This window comes from Staurois parvus, unplaced genomic scaffold (genome assembly GCF_062004578.1).
Source record: "Staurois parvus isolate SC_StPar_1 unplaced genomic scaffold, SC_StPar_1.0 ptg000671l, whole genome shotgun sequence".
NCBI classification, from domain to species: domain Eukaryota; kingdom Metazoa; phylum Chordata; class Amphibia; order Anura; family Ranidae; genus Staurois; species Staurois parvus.
The window spans coordinates 526,478-549,488 of NW_028318467.1; the positions used below are offsets into that span (position 1 = coordinate 526,478).

The 23,011-nt window shown below is 38.4% G+C and overlaps 1 protein-coding gene across 1 annotated transcript in view; it reads right to left on the reverse strand.

Moving 5' to 3' along the window:
- Positions 1–594: 594 nt before the first annotated feature.
- The window catches only part of FLI1 (Fli-1 proto-oncogene, ETS transcription factor), a 133,538-nt gene continuing 111,121 nt past the window's right edge, over positions 595–23,011 (reverse strand). Inside the window, exons 6-9 of the mRNA XM_089652096.1 lie at positions 18,356–18,421; positions 11,438–11,500; positions 6,945–6,992; positions 595–4,497 (exon numbers count right to left, since the gene is read on the reverse strand). Coding sequence (XP_089508222.1) covers positions 3,971–4,497; positions 6,945–6,992; positions 11,438–11,500; positions 18,356–18,421 — 704 coding nt within the window. The 3' untranslated portion in view covers positions 595–3,970. The remainder of the gene's footprint in view (positions 4,498–6,944; positions 6,993–11,437; positions 11,501–18,355; positions 18,422–23,011) is intronic.

The following is a 23,011-nucleotide window of genomic DNA, read 5'->3' on the forward strand; positions in this document are numbered from 1 at the left end:
GTGTGTTGTGTGAACTGAAGACACAGAACCTAAAGCAAATTGCCTTGTTTTTGTGTTGGGCAATGCTGCCGGTGTGAATGAGCCCTAAATTTATTCAGAATCACTTATCTAAAATTTTTATCTTTTTTTTCAACTACTGAAACCATAATGAGATGGTTTTTATTTCGTCTAATCTGGTGTGTTTTAAGACCATAGATTAGGCAAAAATATGTATTCACAACAGATGTATACAATGTTTAGGGGTCGTTCGACACAGTTTGTTACATTAAAGGAAAAGTAAGGCCAAAGCTCTTTTGGCACTACTTCTCCTGTGGATCACAAGAGAGCACTTCCTTATGCACTCCTGTCCTAGGTGAGCTTAATGTAAATCATCTTATTATTGAGTTCATAAACTCTTTTTTTTCTTTGTACAGCTTGTAAATTTGTATATCACATGTAGGGAGTCATATTCGGTATTTTAGGTCTTGGCCCCAACAGCTTTGTAGTGTCTTTCAGCTCCCCAGACTGTTCTCATTTTGTATAGCTTCTCTAACACTTATTAGTTCTCTCACTGCCTTAAAAAAATTATATAATAATGCTGTTGAGTAGATCTAGGGCAATAACTTTTATTACTTTTTTTTTTTTTTGAGACCCAACAGAAAGAGAGAGGAAATATCTCCAAAATGAGAGGAAATCCCCTCTTATACTGTTGTTACACTAACAGATGTCCTCTTTGGAAGAGTTCACCTCTGTTTCTGTTCTGGTGACAGCTGTAAAATTCTGGACTTCCCAGGAACAACCGAGACAGCAATAAACACCTAACAAGGGTTCTAGGCCTTCCCTACTCCATAAAAAAAAAATCTCATTTGGATACATTTTACTTTCAATTCCCCTGACATTTACTCTTGTCTTCTGTAAGAATGTAACCCTAACCTCCTAAAACCTTATGTTACTATAAGGCCCCATTCACATACGTTCAGTTTGGTGTGGTGTGGTGCCACACACAACTACATACATGATTTTGCACATTAAAGTGGTTTGAATGTTTCCAATATACTATACCAAATAATTCAGGCAGGATTGAAAAAGGAAATGCTAATGATCTCATTTTTTATTTCCCCATCCTTTGCACAAAACTCCTATAGTCAGTGGGAGCATACAGCTATAGACCATTGCACTCTAAGTGAGAGTCTGACACACACACAAGCCTGTGAACCACAGTCAGAGCTGCATTCAGAAGGGAGTTTGAGCTTTGCTGGTTGTAGAGCTATAGCAGTGACAAGACAGGGGCTGTATCAGACCACTGTAGAGATGCCACTGCTTCCACCCAGATGTGGCCTGTAGCTGTATACACCTACTGGCCATAGTAGGCATGTGCTGAGGCTGAGGAAGCATATCAAACAGTATGACAATTAAAAGCTGTAATTTAAATATATTTTTCAATATCGTCAAAGGATATAAATCTTTTTTGTGCACCAAATGTCTTTGCAAACCCAGATATTACCTTGTAGAAGTGACATAATCACTATCACTGTGAAGAAAGCAAAGCTGTGGGAGGAACCCAGCAGGTCCTATTCACTACAGGCTGCCTGCAGAAACAGGACGGGTAGAAACAAGATCAGTCACCCTGCACAAGGAGAGAGCAGCAGCGACTAGTCTTTATTATCAGAACGTTCCTGGTTCACACTAGATTACTGCACATATCTGGAAGAAATACACAAAACACATCAAGAGTCAGGTAAGAAAACGCATACCTTTTGTATTCTTGTAACATTTGCTTATCCTGAATTTCATCTTTAGCATTAACTTTTACGATCCTACTTGAGTTCATTTGTATAGCTTAGCCCAATTGTACTTCCTTTATAGGATAGTAAGGTTAAAACTCTCCTCAGAATATTTTCCTGTATATGTCCCATTCAGGAGATTACCCTTGACTTCCTGTCCTAGAGAAGCAATAGGAAGTGAGAGGATATTCCCCTCTTCCCTTTTAAGACATTTGTCACCAGAACAGGTGTCCCCATTGGAAGATTTCCCCTCTATTCCTGTTCTGGCAGCTGAAATATGTTTCCTATAATGTGGAAACACAGAAAAAAGACATGGCCTTTAAGTCTTTCATACTTTATGCCAAAAAAAGTTTTGGTTATTTGTACACTTTAAGTATTAAGGTCTTTCACTATATAGCAACTTTTTACGGACTTTAGTAGTCACTAGTTCTGTTTTTTGTTTGTCCTTTTTTATGTATATTGTAAGTGTAAACATACACACATGGGGCTGAGGTTTGTACAGCTACTAGTGTTTAAATGAGTACTGACATCCATGTCACCAAAAAGCTAACTTCAAACTAAATATCCAAACCAGATTAATGCCCCAAAAGGCAATAATACTGCTGCAAACAGAAATACTAAACAAAAACAAAACCTATAATAACAAAACATATATATGCAAAAATAAACATAAAAATAAAATGTGTTCACAATAAATTATGTTTATATATTTGTTCATATGGATGTTTTATTATAGGTTTCATTTATCATTATTTAGGTCATCCATTTGGGACAATAATTTGGATTTATTTAACTTTACTGGGCAAGTCCAGACCTTTTTTAGAGGCTTTCTAATTTTGTCTTTTCTTTTTTTGTATTTCTCAGAAATGTTAAAATAATAGTTAAAATGGATCTCCACTAAAAACAGACCATGGCCACCCTTGTCTTCTCGAAGCACTATTCAACCTGCTTTTTTTAAAGAACTCAAACAAGTTTAAAAGGAACTTTATTAATTAAAGCTATTGTATTAAATAGAATGACTATGTGACAGTAAGGTGCCTTGTCACAGTATACACCCAGAGTTCTCAACCAGGCAGATTGAGGGGCTCCAAGGTGCTTGCATCATTGGGAGGAAGCAGCATTTTCAGTTTCTTTGGAGATTGGTAAAACTTTGTTTGGGTCCTGGAGCCCAGGGTTTTTTTTGTTGAGTCTTGGGGGGGGGGGGGGAAGCCTCCAATTCTGGGTCTGCAGACAACCACTGCACTAACTGGACAAGTGCGCACAGCCCTTCTGACAACAGTTGAGGGCTCCACCCCCCACCCGCCAGGTGTTCAAGTGGCTGCAAGAGTGGCCAGAGCTGCATGTGTGCACAGAGATTTTGAGTACTGTCTGGACAGTCAATGGCCTAAGCCTGTGGCCCAGAGGAGTGGCAATGTAGCCACTCAAGCCAGGGGGTTGATTAGTTGCTTTGTGGATTGTGGGTGAACCCCCTGCATGAGAAACCTATGAGGGGAATTTATCAAAACTGAAACAGCTGTGCATGGCAGCCAATCAGCTTCTATCTTTCATTTTCAAAGCTTAACTGAACAAGCAGAAGATAGAAGCTGATTGGTTGCCATGCATGCTCTCTAAGTGTTATTAACTTTCTTATAAATAAAAGTGAACAAGGAAAACCCTAAAAGAAAAATTAGTGAGTGAACTGTGTCCTTAAAGCGCTACCTCGAGCTAATCTTCCTGCACTGTATACAGTGACAATAGCTGTTGGAATGTTCTGTACTCCAATAGGTAATAAGTACGGCCCTTATTAATGTCTTTATATGTTGTTATTCCAATTGGCTTTAAAGACTATCCCTGTGCCATCCAGTGCATCTGAGAATATATAAAGTTCAAAGGTCAAAACGTGCTCACATAAATGTCAAGATTTAAAATAGTATATTAGAATTTTCTTGGTTAGATCTTATATGTGTGCTGGTTGAATTTCCATATCGCATCCTAGGGTTCAAGCAAACTGTCAGTTTCCTGGCAGGAACAAGCTTGAACTGATACTGGCTCACAGAGGTCATATTCCACTCCAACAGAGAGGAAAAAGAAAATGTAAAATGAATACTGATATGGTATCAAGCTTGTTCACTTTGGACTCCAAGTTGATTTGGGGATTTTGCCCACAACATTGAGATGTATGTCAGGGAATAGCCGCCAACTGAGTTAGGACAAAAGGAGGCAGAAGTCTAATAGAAGCTTCCCAGGTGTGGCTGGACGTGGCTGTTAGGATGCCGAAGGCCCGGGTTTTGGTAGATGTTTGCATTCTGTGAACTCCAGTATGGTGACGTTGGTCCAAAAAAGCCAGACGATGTTACTGGCATAGACGAAGCGTGCGAAGGGACAAAGTTAACCTTCTGTTGGTGAGTGTGGTAAGGTGGCATATATGAGAATTCCGATGGATACTTGTACATAGATGTTTCGGTGGGATGAGGCTGCAGAGCTTGAGCAATCCCGTGAAAGTCAAATTTGTAGGCATAACGTTTGCCGTGAACCTTAGTCATAATATTTTTGTCATAGTAGTATCTCAACGCCCGGCTTAATTTGTCATAGTTCATGTTGGGTTTGCTTTTCCGCTCGCCCCATCTCCGTGCCACCTCATCGGGGTCTGTCATTTTGAACTCTCCATTGGTGCCCTCCCAGGTGATACAGTTAGCGTTGGCACTGTCTGAGAGCAGCTCTAGGAGAAACTGCCACAGCTGGATCTGGCCGCTGCCTGCGGGAGACAAAAGAACAAGAACTATTAAATAATAAAGTCCACCTTATTTCTGCCACCTGCTGTTGTGTTTTTGTTTTTTTTGTTGATGGTGAAATAGGGGGACATCCCCACAATGTTCCATATTGAAAGATGTCTCCTGATATTCCAGTAATGACTGCAAACAATGTGATTTCCCCTTACTAAGTGTTTAAGTGTTTCACACCCTGCTCTATCCAAAGATTAAAAAAAAGTTTTAACAGAAAAGCTGGCCGCTCTCCAATGACCTCAGTAGAGGACAAGGTAAAAAAAAAAAAGGAGTTCACGCTACAAGCAGAGACCTGTGTTTTTCTGCACTAGAAGAAAGCAGGTTTCTGCAAAGCAACACAGAGAAGTAAATTAAAATTGATATGACCACTGACATACATAGATGTGTGTTTTTTCCATATTAACTGTCTTAACACACTGAAATTCATATGAAAATGCATATAAATACATATTAATGCACGTTTTTTTCATGTGTTTTTATGCATGGTTTGGTGTGTGCAAGCCCTAAGTACTTTTTTGGGTAAAACATCTCAGAGTGAGACAGTCTGAGGGGACTTTTTTTTTTTTTTAAATAAATCTTTGTGAAAGCTGATGCCGGTGGAGAGTGACCAAATTGTTTGCCCAAAACGTATTTTTTTGGATAGAGTAAGGTGGGAAAAAGTGTGAGGTCTTTATTGCCACTGGGGCACTTGCCACCATGACTGCGGGTCAACTTGTTTGTTCATTCCAAGTTTGAGAGCGTTGACAAGCTCCATCAGCCGGCACGTAAAGCCACAGAGATGAGCAGATTGCAGGCTTTGAGTGACAGTTACTGTGAAGCTAAAAAAGTTTTGACTGGGGTTCCACTTTAACTAATTTTGTATAAATTGTATTGTAAATATGACACAATTTCTGTATTATGTTAACAATTATCTTATAATTTATATATTCCATGCAACCGCTATAAACAATGCAAGCAAAAAAAGTGACTGATAATTATTCTCAAACCATTTGAATATACAGTATGTACAAATAGTTTGGGAGTAAACACTCGTCACTTTTTTGCTTGCAGCTTAATTGCCTTCTAACAAGTAATCATATTAGAATAATATTATAAGTATACAGGGATCACAGTGAAAGGTGAATAGTAAATTGCAGAATCAAATGTAACCTGTATAAGGCCCTCTTTACCCTAACCCATACTGTGTTCTGCATGCGCAACCACATGCAGTACTTCATATGTTATCAATTGGCTGATAACGAATGGCAAGGGGAGAAAAAACACATTGTGATGTAGTGTTCTGTGAGCTACAGAGCAGGTCTGTTGTCACCCACTGTACTTATGTATTGGTGTAAAATATGAAATAAATTGCACTGCAACACACCAGAGTATTGTGTGTTGTAGTAATGGGTACATTTTATTGCACCTTACTGTGATGCAGCAGAGTGAAGACAGCTGTTCTGTTGCTTCCATTAATAAACACTGAACTTCATAGTCCAGACAGCTTTGGATCCCTTGTTAAGTTTGCAGTGTAATATTTAACATTACATTTCACATAGTCTCCTAGATTATAAGCTCCGAGGAGCAGGGTCCTCCTATCCCTCTTGTATTGAACTGGATTGTTGCTGTATTGTTTCCCGTTATATTGTAAAGCGCTGAGCAAACTGTTGGCACTATATAAATCCTGTATAATAATAATAATAGTCTGAATGCTAATTTGTACTATGTAATAAGTTGCATTTCATACTTATAATAATGGCCTGGGGGGTTCTTGCTTCCTGTGTAACCTACATACATTCTGCAGGATGATCAGTGAATATCAGTATGATGGGAAGAAATTATAAATTTGAGGTAATCCTCACTGAAAATCTGTAGAAATGTCTGTGCAATATGCAGAGTTGTGTAATATACTTTATTAACTGTGAGGTGGCTTTTACACTGCTGTAAATGGCTTTCTTCTGAGATTGGTGGATTGATAACCTTGACACACACACACCTTTTCAACAGAAAATGATATTTTTTGTATACACTGTTGTTGCCCATACATAGAACTGTTTCTCAAAATGTCTGCATGAACCAAAGTATCCACTAGGGGTCAGTGTCTACTCAAGAATGTAATAAGTATGCCTGTGGAAGTTGACTTTTGGGTTCTAGGATTTGGATTGTAAATTTGAATGCTGAATTGCCAACTACAGTATAAATGTTACAGTTAAAAATTCACATATATTTCATTGCGCACTTTAGTAATAATCTGAAGAAGTCTGTAGAGAAAGCGGCTATACAAAGCTGCTATACATCTTTGTATGAGGACTACAGAGGGTGCTCAGACCTCCTTATTAATCCATAACGTCGCTTTTTATGTAAACATTCTGCCTGTTGAAAAATACAGAAACGTGCTTTTCATTTATGTAGAAATGGCGTATAAAGTTGTTTTTCTCACCTGGATTTGCCAGCCTACTGCTGGTGGGTCCCAGTATTTGGTAGGGATCTAAAAAGGAAAACAGATCATGTAAATGTGTATTCTGCATTGTGGTCTCATTTATTGTACATGCTCCCTTCACACATTTCATGAAAGCTGTGCGCCATGCAGCTACCAAATTCTTTTACTTGCAAATGTAATAGTAACTGTAGCATGGCCACTCTACAATAATTACTAATAAATAAATTAGTTGCAAAGATTGGTAATTATAGATTATTTTTACTTTGCGCTCTGATTACATAATTTTTAACATTATTCTCTTCCAGTAAACCCGTAGTCTGACAAAAACTCACCTCAACCTCCCCCATCCCCCTAGGTGTAATCACAATAAAGTTCCAGAATATACCATTCATGATCATTGTCCCTCCCTTCACAATGCAGTTCCTATGCAAATGCCGACTTTCTTAAAGTCTGTGTAGGTTTAAATTAGCCGTACACTTAGATTGTTGTTCTCGATCATTCGTATGGAAATTTTGAAAAATTGTTCATCAAAACATTTAATCATGCCATCAATGAATCAACTAATTTCATTTAAAAGCCTTTACATTTTTTCCCCGGCCTGCTGCTTACAATATGTGTAATTTTACCTAAAAAAACACAACACATTAACAATTACAATTGAGTTGGTGGAACATTTTCCATTCCGCCCCTTTGAGTTGTTGGTCATTACAGTCAAAAACATGTTGATTTGAACCCATTAACCATTAGATAATTGAACTAGAAAATCTACAATTTCTGGGGAAATTGTGTAAAGTGTTCTTGCCGCAGCCTTTACCAAATGATTGATGAAATGTAAGCAGTGCACATTGCAAGCCTGATAGTGAGAAATGCATTTCAGCTTGTATTTTGAAGCTCACAGTCCAGCCTGGTGAGTCATCTGCCTCTTGAATGACCTTTGGTTGCTGCACCTGGAGAGGGCGGAGTAGGCTCACTGTGCTGAGACAGCTGGGTTGCTATGACAACTCACTCTGAGAGGAATGTCAGCATGGCTGTTCTAAACAGGCTTTTTAAACTTGCCAAGTTCACTGGCGATTGCCATCTTCAAACGCTTGTAGTTTTAAAAGTATAAATGCTACCGTGACAATCACAAGAAACAGACCTAAATTTTGATGTATAGTATGCCTCTGAAAGATAAAAAATGAAGGCACAGTCGCAGTTTAAAAACGTCCCTTAAAATTTCTGGTGTCTAGAGTGGAGTTTCAATGAAAGTCAATGGGAGGGGTGAGGTGCAAACAAATGGTCATATTGTGAAAACTATCAGGAGTATGTCCTAGCCGTGAACATTTTTATAAAAAGTTGGATAGTTACTTGTGAGCCACTAGGAGTTTTCTTTCTATATATAAACTCTATTGTTAATTGATATACATAAAAAATTATAAAAAAATATATGTGAAAAATATATAAATAATAAAATATTACAAATTAATTACGAATTAATTAATTAATTGCGTGCTAAAATTAGTATTAATTAAATATTAAAGAAAAGAAACATAGTGTCTTATCCGGGATATCAATTATTTATTTTGAATTTTTTTTTTTTTTCATTTTTATTTTTATTATTTTTATTTTTATTTTATTTTTCATTTTCATTTTATTTTAATTTTAATTTTAATTTTATTTTAATTTTATTTTTATTTTATTTTTATTTTATGTTAATTTTATGTTAATTTTATGTTAATTTTTATTTTAATTTAATTTAATTTTAATTTTAATTGTATTTTATGTTTATGTTTATTTTTATTTTTTTTTTAATTTTAATTTTATTTTTATTTTTATTTTAATTTTAATTTTAATTTTTATTTTCATTTTCATTTTTTTTTTATTTTTATTTTTACTATTTTTATTTTATTTTTATGTTTATTTTTATTTTAATTTTATTTTAATTTTATTTTATTTTTATTTTATTTTTATCCAGACTGAATAATAACACCATCTCATTTATACAGAAGGAGCTGTCATTCCCACTGCAAATATTTTTTATTTTTTATTTATATTTTTCATTCATAGTTTTTTGTTTTTTCACATTGATAAATTAATTTATTTTATATATTTACACAAATCATATATTTAAGTATAATTAATTGATGTAATTATTTGATTATCGGTGGTACACTTATGAATTCATTATATCACATAAGGTAGAATATATTGGAGCGCGGTACACTACTGGCATTCGTGAACATTTTTAGTGACAGCAGGGTTAGCTGAACGTTTTGATATAAGATATGTGTAGGTGGGCTTGAAAATGACAGAGTGATGGCAGTTTACAAATCATGTTCTGATTTTTCCTTCCACACTGTACCTTTCTCACTTCTCACTCTAATGTGACTCAGCTGCCCCCTGAGTGACCTTTGGTGCACCTGTTACCTCAGTCAGTCACAGGTGTGTGAGAAGCTCTGTTCTAAACACACTGCTCAAACTTGCCAACATCACTGGCGATTGCCATCTTCAAACACTTGTAGTTTTAAAAGTATAAATGCTACCGTGAAAAGGTTTATATTGTGACAATCACAAGAAACAGACCTAAATTTTGATATATAGTATGTCTCTGCAATATTAAAAATGAAGGCACAGTCGCAGTTTAAAAACGTCCCTTAAAATGTCAGGTATCTAGAGTGGAGTTTCAATGAAAGTCAATGGGAGGGGTGAGGTGCAAACAAATGGTCATATTGTGAAAACTATCAGGAGTATGTCCTAGCCGTGAACATTTTTAGTGACAGCAGGGTTAGCTGAACGTTCTGATATAAGATATGTGTAGGTGGGCTTGAAAATGACATAGTTATGGCAGTTTACAAATCATGTTCTGATTTTTCTGATTTTTCCTTTGCACACTCTAGCTGTGCTGTGCTGCTCAATGCATTCCTATGGGAAAATTTTGCCACAAAAACCGCAATATTTCTTGAACGATTTGGCAAAACGTTCCACAAAGTAATAGCAATCCGATCGGGAACAATGCGCACGTTTTGATATATTACTTGTCTTTGTAGTGTAAAAACTGTGGGAGGAGTTAGCGTGGCAAATATGGCTATAATAAGAATATATATGTGAGATAACAATAAGTGTTCCTTGCTATGCAAGAACACTTAATAAATGTTCCAAACACAAAGATTTTTTTAACAAAATTCTACTGACGTATTGACAGACTTAGCAAGGCCCCTCTCTGGCAGTGCTTGGCACAGGGATAGGCTGGTCAGACACTGAGTGGGGATATCTCATTGGGTTCTGCTGATGCTGTACAGAGGAGGACAGTACACCTAGAGTACAGGAGGGATCTTAGCTGATTAGGTTTTATCAGATTGCAGCTTTGTTTTGTTTTTACCGGTTGTCTATTTTTAGTTTCCTGTTTGCTGGTTATTTACATTACAAATAAACCTAAAAATTTAAATATTCCATTACACTGCAACATACTAAACAAATTCCTGGAAAGCAAGTTGTCAGATGCAGGAATCAACCAAGTCCCTATGTTTATCTTGACTATGTATATATTTGTTTTTGAAACCATTTAAAAAAAAAATCTGCAGCAAAAGAAACATTTCTCCATATTGATCTCTTGCATGTTTAGTCCTAGGCCTCATGCATATGGTTGCCCGGGGATTGTACAGTTCATAGAGCCTGTGTAATGACATTCCTGGGACCCACTACTGCCACATACAGTACAGCCACTCACTGAGATGCATTAGAAGAGGTATGTATAGGCAATTCATTGGTGGCTGCCTGAAGCACTGGTATGCATGCTATCTGCATTCAGAACATGTGTCATTACGGGTGTTTGCACAACTCCCAGTGCACAACCACGTACAGCCGCCTCTTCTAATGCATCTCAGTAAGTGGCTGTACACTGTGTCAATGGGTCCCAGAAATGTCATAAAACAAGCTCTGCACACTGTACTGCCCCTGTACAGCCATGTGCATAAAGCCTTATTCTTCAACATGTTGGCACATGTAACTTGACTAGCTGTGTGGAGAAACTCTGAGTCCCACTTTTGAAGCAGCTGTGTGCCTTTTACCAATGCTTTCAATCAAAAAATATCAGCATATTTATAGAACACAGGACTGTATCACACATATGAGCCAGCTCCAAAGCAAATGAATTACTGTCCATTGAATGAAACAAAATACATAAATAATTAGCAGGGAGGAAGACAATGTAGCCATCTGACCTTGTAATGTCATGTCCTCTCCAATTGTGGAGTTATCTCTGCAGTATTATGCAGAGACCTCGGAGGGTCACAGTGGACTCCACAGCCTGCATTTTATGAGTGGGTTGTAGATTGCCAGTGCAGTTTTTATAACACTTTGGTGTCTGGTAGATTTTGGTAACCACTCCCCACTATAAACAGACCCCCTTAACTGATGACAATACTGATGTGCATATGAATGCTAACACATCAACCGCCTCTGATGCATCCCACCGCCTTTCACACAGTCACATATCATGTTGTGGAGAGTAATACCTGGCTGTGGACGTTGCTGTTCTGCATTTTTATTCACATTTTGTGTTCCTCCAATGGGAGGACCTGTAAACATAACACATTACATTAAACATGGCATAAACTACAGTCCAACATACTTCAATAAGTCAGGTGCAATTATAGGAGTAAAAGAGGAGTCGTACATGCCAGTCAAAAGTCTGTGGACACCTGACCATCTCACCTTTTAGCATCTTAGTGGACATGCCATTCCAAAACCACTGATATGTATTTGCTCCCCACTCTTTGTGACTATAGCAGGCTCCCCTCTTCTGGGAAGGCTTTCCAGGAGATATTGGAGCATGAATTTGTGCCCATTTAGCCAAAGGAACATTTGTAGGGTTATGTTGGACATCCCAATTGATCCAAAGACGTATGACACATTCTACTGCCATTGTTTGTTAATGGAGTATGCAAGGTTATGTGTTTGACTTGATGCACCTCGGTGTGGCTTACACACATTAACTCAATCATTTGGAGAAGTGTCCTCATACTTCGGACATATAATGTATTGTTTAGGTGATTATTGCTCTTGTATGGCCTCCCTGTAAAGTAATAAACAGCATTGTGGCATAGTATTTATCACTTCTGTCCTGTAGGACTAGGGTCTTTGGTTCAAATACCCACCAGGATACTATGTGCATGGAGTTTGCATGATCTCCCTGTGCTTTCTTGGCCTTTCTTTAGGTACTCCTCCTACACTCCAGAGACTTACTGGTAGGTTAATTGGCTTCTGTCTAAAGCCTTGTACACGTGATGAGAATATCGGATGAATGATCGTCCGTTTTTTGGTTTTTTTTGTATATGATAGTCTCATATCGAAGAGGTTACTAAAGTTACAAAAATTCTTGTATGACAGAATACAATTTCAGAAGTGCTGTAATGCATTGTCTAATAATGTATTCCTTTGTTTCTGAGCATGCGTGGTTTTGGACTTTCAATTTTTTTTTTCAGATTAACACTGTTCTGTTTAAATGAAAATTGTATGTTCTGGTATTGTATGAGAAACATTTTCGGGTTTGTCCCTTTAAATAATTTCACATGAACTGACAAGATCGGCTCTCGAAAGCTGTATACTAATGACCAAATTATCGTATGATCGCTTTGAAAGCATTTATTTTACTTTTATTTTATTTTTTTACGTCTAATTATGTACTAGCCTTAAATTGGCCTTGCTATGTGTATGTATGCATGTGAGATAGGCACTTTAGATTGTAAGCTCCTTGAAGGCAGGGACTGATGTGAATTGTTAAAAAGGTTTTTAAAGCACTGTGTACATTGTCATCATTATATAGATGTCTGTAATGATACGTGTCGATTATCACAAACAGAAATGTTACACTTTTGGGAAACTCTGTGTGATGAGTGATCATTCTCTTCTCTATGGAATAAAGTCCTGAGGTGTATTGTAATCAGGTGGGGCAAATGTCTCTTCATCCACATTTCCTGGTGAGACAGCTGGCTGGGCTATGATCTAAAGGTGCCCATAGACACATGGCAATATGTCCAGATTAGGAGATGATCTAATATCTGTGGGTCACCAGCAGACATCCACAGCAAAACAGGTGGGGTTAGAAGGGAATGTGATCAGACAGATTGGAAAAAATAATTTGACTGCTGCTGTTTCCACTCATAATCAAGCGTTTGTGCACCGTGCCACCCCTGTATAAAGCTGCATGACACAAAAGTTCAGACTCAGGAACCCATCAGCACACAGACACCCCTAAGGTGGTCAGATGATAGGTGAATAATCTACTTGTATATCTTTAAAATTTTTATTACATTTGTCAGTTTTGGTCCATAGACTATTCTAAACATGGCTGTTTTATACTGCCGTTTTAGGAAATCCAGCTAACAACAAAATACAGTCATTGAAAATGAAAGTGTAAAGCGGTATATTGCTCCACACATCGTCCCTTGCAGCAGATGGCGTGTCAATGTAACGGGGATAAAAAAAAGTGGCGACATTATAATATGCAGAAAAATATAAGACCAGAACATCAGCAACATTAAAAAAAAAAAAAAAACGCCAACATTTCAGAGACTTGTGTTGATTGTAGCAGCTAGCCAGATTTCCACTTTCATGCTGAAAGTTGGAGATTGATAAGAACATGCTGATGGGTTGCTGAGGACGACACAGATATGTATGTAGACCCTTCTGCTCCCAATGTGACAGAAGAAACACAATCTGATTTCCTGGCAAGCTGCCATGATAGTCATATAATAAATATTTGAGTTGGTGGGGTCAGGAGGATTTGTTTTGAAGGCTATGGTTTTATTTACTGCTGATATTCTGAAATATATAGTATGATTGATTTTAGTGCCCAGAGAATTATGGTGTCAGTTTATTGAGGAAAAAGCCATTGCTTGCCACCCTGCTGTCCCCTACGCTCCTGTGTCTATGCTGACTGAGTAGACGGCTTTTTGAAGCAGGGAGCTGTGCAGTGACCCCCATATCCTCCAATGCTTTTCTGATCTGTCCATGATATGATGACAACTGGACTGACAGATCTGTGGCACTAAGCAACAACCTCACTTCCTCCAGATGGCCACATACTCAGAATAACGACCCTTTATATCCTGAAATATGGTCCTGATTGTATAACCGTATATTTATCCATTCCTTAAAATGATTTTATCACCTAAAGCAGGGGTGGGCAACTGTGGCCCTCCAGCTGTTGGTGAACTACAAGTCCCATCATGCCTCTGTCTTTGGGAGTCATGGTTGTAACTGTCAGTTTTGCAATGCCTCATGGGACTTGTAGTTCTACAACAGCTGAAGGGCCACAGTTGCCCACCCCTGACCTAAAGGATAAGCACAATTTATACAAAGTGCATTAATCCTTTTGACCCTTTCCTTGACTTAACCTAACCCACCATAGATGCATACATACTTCATTCTTAGAGATGTTTGTTTACAACCAGGTGTTTGTTTACATCAAGTGACATACAGTCAGGTCCATAAATATTGGGACATCAACACAATTCTCAAATTTTTGGCTCTATACATCACCACAATGGATTTGAAATGAAACGAACAAGATGTGCTTTAACTGCAGACTGTCAGCTTTAATTTGAGGTTGTTTACATCCAAATCAGGTGAATGGTGTAGGAATTACAACAGTTTGCATATGTGCCTCCCACTTGTTAGGGGACCAAAAGTAATGGGACAGAATAATAATCATAAATCAAACTTTCACTTTTTAATACTTGGTTACAAATCCTTTGCAGTCAATTACAGCCTGAAGTGTGGAACACATAGACATCACCAGACGCTGGGTTTCATCCCTGGTGATGCTCTGCCAGGCCTCTACTGCAACTGTCTTCAGTTCCTGCTTGTTTTTGGGGCATTTTCCCTTCAGTTTTGTCTTCACCAAGTGAAATGCACGCTCAATCGGATTCAGGTCAGATGATTGACTTGGCCATTGCATAACATTCCACTTCTTTCCCTTAAAAGACTCTTTGGTTGCTTTTGCAGTATGCTTTGGGTCATTGTCCATCTGCACTGTGAAGCGGCGTCCAATGAGTTCTGAAGCATTTGGCTGAATATGAGCAGATATTGCCCGAAACACTTCAGAATTCATCCTGCTGCTTTTGTCAGCAGTCACATCATCAATAAATACAAGAGAACCAGTTCCATTGGCAGCCATACATGCCCACGCCATGACACTACCACCACCATGCTTCACTGATGAGGTGGTATGCTTAGGATCATGAGCAGTTCCTTTCCTTCTCCATACTCTTCTCTTCCCATCACTCTGGTACAAGTTGATCTTGGTCTCATCTGTCCATAGGATGTTGTTCCAGAACTGTGAAGGCTTTTTTAGATGTCGTTTGGCAAACTCTAATCTGGCCTTCCTGTTTTTGAGTCTCACCATAGGTTTACATCTTGTGGTGAACCCTCTGTATTCACTCTGGTGAAGTCTTCTCTTGATTGTTGACTTTGACACACATACACCTACCTCCTGGAGAGTGTTCTTGATCTGGCCAACTGTTGTGAAGGGTGTTTTCTTCACCAGGGAAAGAATTCTTCGCTCATCCACCACAGTTGTTTTCCATGGTCTTCTGGGTCTTTTGGTGTTGCTGAGCTCACCGGTGCGTTCCTTCTTTTTAAGAATGTTCCAAACAGTTGTTTTGGCCACGCCTAATGTTTTTGCTATCTCTCTGATGGGTTTGTTTTGTTTTTTCAGCCTAATGATGGCTTGCTTCACTGATAGTGACAGTTCTTTTGGATCTCATCTTGAGAGTTGACAGCAACAGATTCCAAATGCAAATAGCACACTTGAAATGAACTCTGGACCTTTTATCTGCTCATTGTAATTGGAATAATGAGGGAATAACACACACCTGGCCATGGAACAGCTGAGAAGTTAATTGTCCCATTACTTTTGGTCCCTTAACAAGTGGGAGGCACATATGCAAACTGTTGTAATTCCTACACCGTTCACCTGATTTGGATGTAAATACCCTCAAATTGAAGCTGACAGTCTGCAGTTAAAGCACAACTTGTTCATTTCATTTTAAATCCATTGTGGTGGTGTATAGAGCCAAAAATGTTGTCGATGTCCCAATATTTATGGACCTGACTGTAGGTCTCACTGTCCGGACCATGCATGCACATTAGTGTCCCATAGATTTCTGTGTGGCTGTATCCTTAAGTTAAAGACAATTGGAGACCGTGCTATTAATGTAAAATGTAGTCTTTTGCTCTGTAATTGGCAGGCGTGGCCAGGAAAGTTGAGAATTGTCTTGCAAAATGTAAACAAACAGTGGAACCATGGTCAGCTGATCCAGCTAATTTCTTGATTTCCCACTTGACCAACTAATCTAATTTAATTTTGCAATTCAAAGCCCTGGGACACACTCTGTGTATCAACTACAGCTCAAAGTAAAAGTGCAAGCTTCAGGTACAGTGCCCACCTGTTAGCCACACCCCTCTGTGTTTCACCTGGATTGGGCTTCATATATGATTAAGCCCCAATCTGGGTGAAATGCGTTAGGGCCAGGGCCACCAGGTGGGGAATGTAGCTGAAGCTTTGATATGTGGTTGATACATATAGAGTGTGACCCGAGGCCTTGTCTTACTGTGGCTGGACAGAGTAGAATGTGCTCCTTGATTAACCAGCACCTGGAGCAGAGAGATGGCTGGTGGGATGATATGCAGGATGCTTTGAGCAGCACTACACTCCCACATCCAACAAGTATAATTTAATTTACTGTTGTGGGTTTTTTTTTGTGATCTTTGTTGAGTACTTTTTATTTCTCACCAGCTACATGTTGTAAAAGGAATGCTTCCAGGTTGGGGGAAACCACCTCTTAGAAAGTTTTCCCCTGTGACATCTGTAAAATGATAGATTCCCTAACAGTTTCTGTCTCTGTAAAAACTATCATCAGGACAAGTATAATTTACCAATCCTCAGATGTGGTAGCTGCATTAGCTTTCTGTTTTAGGCTTTTTTTCTTTTTCACCTGGTGATAATGCCAATAACATACTTGCTGTGTTAGGGTGTCTGCATATGGGATGAAATAGTAAAGCAGACACCTTTTGGCCAGCAGCATTGTCAGTCTGGGCGGGGATAGTGTTAGCAGATTTGGATGGACTTGACTAACAAACTGAAGCTGAATTCCAGCTAACACTTTCTAAGAAGGTATAAGTATATTTTTTTCTTTTTTTTTCCTTTTGGGGATAAAGCTTTTACATGAATAAAAGCGGAATATTATAAGCACCCCTGGCAGTAGTAAATTTTGTTTCAACCCTCTAACTGCTGCTTTGTCTTGACAGCCTGGTCTGTTAACCTCCCTAGCAGTATGATTTCTGTGCTCAAAGTGGTACTTTTTTTTTTTTGCATGGAAATATGTCGTTTTTTTATTGTAGGCCTGTAATTTTTAGGAATAACTCACTGAAATCTTTCCGAACAAGAGTCTAGTAAACATCCCGGGTATGATAAAATTTGAAACATGAAATCATAAATTATAATATAAATAATCATAAAAAATTTAAATTTTTTACATTTCCCGCCTGTTTCGGCCCCAGTACGTCCCAACGCTCGCAGGGACTGGAACCCGGAAGACAGATGCTGGCATCGGCCAGAGGAGATGGCCGGGGACGCTGCAGGGGGGGCATCGCGGGAGCGCAGGACAAGGTAAGTGAAACGGAATCCCTGAGCAACGCTGCAGGGTAATCCCGAGTGTAGCTCAGGGTTACCACTTTTGGTACTGAGAGTTAACCCCGAGCTACACTCGGGAATACCTCCAGGGAGGTTAAAGTAAGTTGTAAAAAAAAATACTTTTTGGCTGGATCACCATTTGAAAATAAAGGAAAAAAACCTGAAAGGAAAACAAATACAGCCACCAAACCTGTGAATTGTTGAGCTGAAATTTATAATACATTTTTGTTTTTGGATTTAGGTCCATAAAACTAAAAAGCAACCTAATTTACCTTTTTATATTGACTCTGATGAATTTCCCCCAAAAATGGCAAATTTGGCTAAACCCTCCCAATTTTTGCTGAATTTTGAGGCAATGAAAGCCCTCATTTCTCAGGTTCACTCATCCCTACTTTCAGAAAGGGACATAGGCAATGTAAACATTTTTTTTATTTTTTTAAATAAAATTGGGATGTATTAGAACCTCTGTCAGTTTTTATTGCTCTCCCTGTTTTAACTGAGAAAATTTTACTTTTTGTCCAGGTGACACAGGACAGGAAATAGGTTAAAACTCCCCAATGGAGCCAGAGGAAGCAATTAAAACAAGGGTGCCAACACATCTTTATTCTATCCAAGATTAAAATAAAATATTGCCTGGAGTTGGGTTTTTATTGGTGCTATTAAAATAATGATCGATCGTGTGCAGGATAAGCAAATTACTTTCCATAAACATGATGTCAAGAAGGAGATAACTTACTTTTTGTAACAGACGAATTCACATTATTTCCCCAGCCCGATCTCCGCACAGACTCATACAAGGGTTCTGTTGAAGACAAATATTCTGTGTTTGTTTTTATAGTGAACTATTTTTTATGTAGGCTAGATACATAATGCTGGCCATTTGTAACCTAGTAAGGAAGAACAGAATTTTACAACAGACCAGTAAGTTCAGTACATATTCAAAAATACTTAATATATAACTAAAAGAAAAACTTTTTTTGTGTTGGGATAGATTGGAGATGGATTAGAACACCTGTTAGATTTTTATTGCTACTGCTTCCATTTGGGAGACTCGTCCTCTTTATTTGTCCTGTTTACCTTTTATTATTGAAAGTCAAAGTAAAAGAAAATCACAAATTTTGGGTTGTTTCCAGAAAAATAATAGAGGGGACACTGGTTCTGGTGACCTGGGAGGCCAGGGCATTCCCTTAATTCACTTCCTGTTTTGACTTTAGGACAGGAAGTGGAGGTAAATCTCCCCAAAGGAGAGAAAATTATAAAGCTGATAATTCTCCCCTACATTATCTAAAATAAAAAAACCTATAGTTTTACTTTAAAAAGAAAATTTATTGTAACATTGCAAGACTATGAGAGGTCAGTTCAGCTAAAATATGTGCAGTAATTGAGGTTTCCTATGGAATTTATTTTATTTTATGTCTAAATTATGCCTGATTAGTCTTTCTTAACCAGGGTTCCTCCAGAGGTTGCTTAGAGTCCCTTAATTAACAAGCAATTTCCACTTCCCACACATGAAAGCAGTGACACCAATAATTTTTCTAACTATTTTTAAAGTGCAGTCTTTCCGCTAGGCACCGATTTATAAGAATTATTCCCACCGATCACCTTGCTAATGTACTGAGAGTTATAAATACAGTAATTTTTGGTAGGGATTCCCTGAGACCCGAAAGGTATTTATAAGGGTTTTGCCAAGTTAAAAAGGCTGATATAAATTTTACATTTTCAAATTCATTACCAAAATCTTCCTTTTTGTTCTCCTGGAAATTGTGGGTTAACAGAGTCAGCAGTCATTAGAGTATGCTAGAGATGCAATGCCAGAGGCTCAGACACCACCCACGTAAATAGAGATCATTTTAAGAAAAGAACATTTTCAGCTTGACAAAAATAGGGCTGACAGCCAAAGCTAGATCTCAGCATCTGCACTGTGTACAGAAATGTATAATTTTTGTCTCCCCGGAAACATTACATTTTCCTCACTCCTGGCTTGGCTCCCTTAAAATCCAGAATTACATCAGACTAGACTCCCAATACACATAGCTTGGAGGAAGGACTGGCCCTGACTTGGCTAAAAAGCTTCCTATTATTATGTGCACTCCTGTGTGATGCAAACATGATTGTTTGTTTGTATTGTTCATGGATTATGAGCTGCAAGACACCAGGCGGTCTTTGTGTGTTCAGATCTTGTTCCCCCTAGTGCACATGGCAGAATGACTTGGACATTGGCCAAATGTACATGCTGATCCACACAACTCCAACTTCATAAATCACAGCTGTATATAATAACCCACAAAGTTGTGAGACTGTCAGGTATCCACAGCAGAGATGGCCAGATCTGTGCGGCTACACTCAGGAAACTGAGACCAGGCTATACATGCTTTAAGTGAGATTTATTTACAGCAAAACAAAATTCATCTGGACACCAGCACACATCAAACATAAAAATATAAGTGAACCAAAAGCCCAGTGACAGAATACCCGACTGATAACTATCAAACAAAAGCCTAACTAACAGTTAACTATATACAATAGCTACACAATGAGGAACACCAAAAAGCAGGGGAAAACTGGAAGTGCAGGGAGCAGATGAGAAAGGGGAAACAACTGGGATCAGGAACCAAGGGGAGGAGTTGAAAGGCACTGATAGGGGAAGACCTGAATACCCTCCTAGCAAGCAGCATCAGGTATAAACTTATTACTGGGGTCTGTTGGCAGACACCCACTGGTGGACACTGGAATTACAACCCTCCTTCCAGAGAACCACCAGTAGGTGATCCAGGTCCTGACAGAGACTGTCCATCACCTACCTAATATTAGCATGTCTTACAAGTGATTTTGGGTTGCTTAGAATTTTACTCTCCCCTTGCAACTTAAAAAAAAAAAAAATAATTGGGCCCAACATTTTTACATAGCCCAATAAAGGGTCATTTTACTCAAATGTAATATTTTGTTTGCAATTACAGTGCATTCATAAAGTATTCAGACCCCCTTCACGTTTTTCAGTTTTGTTATGTTGCAGCCTCATACAGTTGTACTCCCATAATGACAAAGTGAAAAGAGAATCTTAAAAATGTTTGCAATTGTATGGAAAAGGAAAAGCTGAAATATCACATTGGCATAAGTATTTATGCATACATATTTGCAACAACACTTGAAATTTAGCTCAGGTGCTTCCCATTTCTCTTGATCATTGCTCAGATGTTCCTTCACCCTGACTGGAGTCCACGTGTGGTAAATTAAATTGATTGGACATGATTTGGAAAGACACACACTTCTTTATAAAAGGCCTCACAGCTGACACTGCATACTGTATCCCAGCAAAAGCCATGAGGAAAAATGAACTGCCTGCAGAACTTGGAGACAGGATTATTGCAAGGTACAGATCTGGGGAAGGCTACAAAAAAAATTCTGCTGCACTGAAGGTTCCCAAGAGCACAGTGGCCTCCATAATTTTCAAATGGAAGAAGTTTGGCACAACCACAACTCTTTTTCAAGAGCTGGTAGCCTGGCCAAACTGAGCAATCAGGGGACAAATGCCTTAGTAAGAGAGGTGACCAAGAACCAACCTGATGGTCACTCTGACTAAGCTCCAGAGATCCTGTGTGGAGATGGGACAAAGTTCCAGAAGGACAACTATCACTGCAGCCCTCCACTGATCTGGGTTTTATGGCAGAATGGCTAGACAGAAGCCTATTTTCAGTGCAAAAGACACAAAAGGCCACTTGCAAAACCCAAATGACTCTCCGACTGTGAGGAACAAGATTCTCTGTCAGATGAAACCAAGATTAAACTGTTTGGCCTCAATTCTAAATGTGCTGTCTGAAGAAAACCAGACACCACTCATCACCTGCCCAATACCACCCCAATGATGAAGCATGGTAGTGGCAGCATCATGCTGTGAGAGTGTTTGTTTTTCAGCAGCAGAGACTGGGAAACTGGTCAGGGTTAAGAGAGAACTGAATGGAGCAAAAAACAGTGATATCCTCAATGAAAACATGTTCCACAGTGCTCAGGACCTCAGACTGATCCAAAAGTTCACCTTCCAATGGTCCTATGCACACATCCAAGACAACACAGGAGTGGCTTAGGGGCAACTCTGTGAATGTCCTAGAGTGGCCCAGCCAGAGCCCTGACTTGATCCCTATTGAATATCTCTGGAGATACCTGAAAAAGACTGTCCACCGACAGTCCACATCCAATCTGACATAGCTTGAGAGGATATGGTAATAAGAATGGTAGAAAATCCCCCAGCCCAGAGTAAAAAGTCTAAGTAAAGTACATGTGATATTTCAGTTTTTTCTTTTTAATAAATTCACAAACATTTCTAAATTCTGTTTCCACATTGCTATTATGGAGTACTGAGTGTGGATTAATGAGACAAAAAATGAATTTAAACAACTGTAGTATCAGGCTGCAACATAACAAAATTGAAAAAAGTGAAGGGGATCTGAATACTTTATGAATTCACTGTAGATCCTGGTGGGCTGAGTTATTTGAAGGCTTCCATTGTCTCTTGAAGGCTCCTGCAGCCAGTTCTCACTGCTATGGTTCTTCAGGATGACCTCAAGTCACTTTAAAACTTTGACTCCAGACTTTACTGGTATATATAAAAGAAGTACAGCCAACACATTTTAGAGGATTAACAAACAGAAGTTATAAGAATACTCTTTGTAATAACACCTGAAGGTATTAACAAAGTATCAATGTTTCTTCCCGTGTTTGCCACATGGGATGAAACACTGATACTTTGTTATAAACTTATAGGGAACGATTTGTCAATTAGGCTGATTTCTTTGTAAGGGAATTTTTTTTGTTAGCCTAGTAAATGAGGTTCATCACTTCATCTTCCAATCATCAAAAATAGTTTTTTTTCCCCTTGCTCTTGTTTGGGTATTTATTGCAAACTGAATTTTCACCTCTTTCACAAAGCTAACAGTAAAAATTCCTATGCAAAGTGAACAACCTATTTGCCTTTAGTAAATCAACCTCATGTATTCTATGAGGGTATGCTAAGTGATTCCATGGCAAATGCCCAGTATTATCACAAAGAGTTATGCTATCAGTTCTCTTTGTTATAATAAATGAATGAATAAGGAGGGGCCCTAATCCCTGCAAAATGTGCTGGTATTCTTTTTATCCATACCCACAAAGTCTGGAACAAAAGTTTTTCAAATGTAAGACTCTGCAACCCTCTCTTCTCATTGCAGCCTGAGGACCTATCACCCTACCTGATACCTTGACATGCACTTTTACTTGCTGAGAAAACATTTTATTGAATGTGACCTACCCAAATACTGCATGTTCAGATGAGCATGCTCAGTGCACATTTTGCTACTTTTTTCAGCATTGAATACATATTCCAGTTATCCTCCCAGTACTGAAATATTAGTATTGCTTG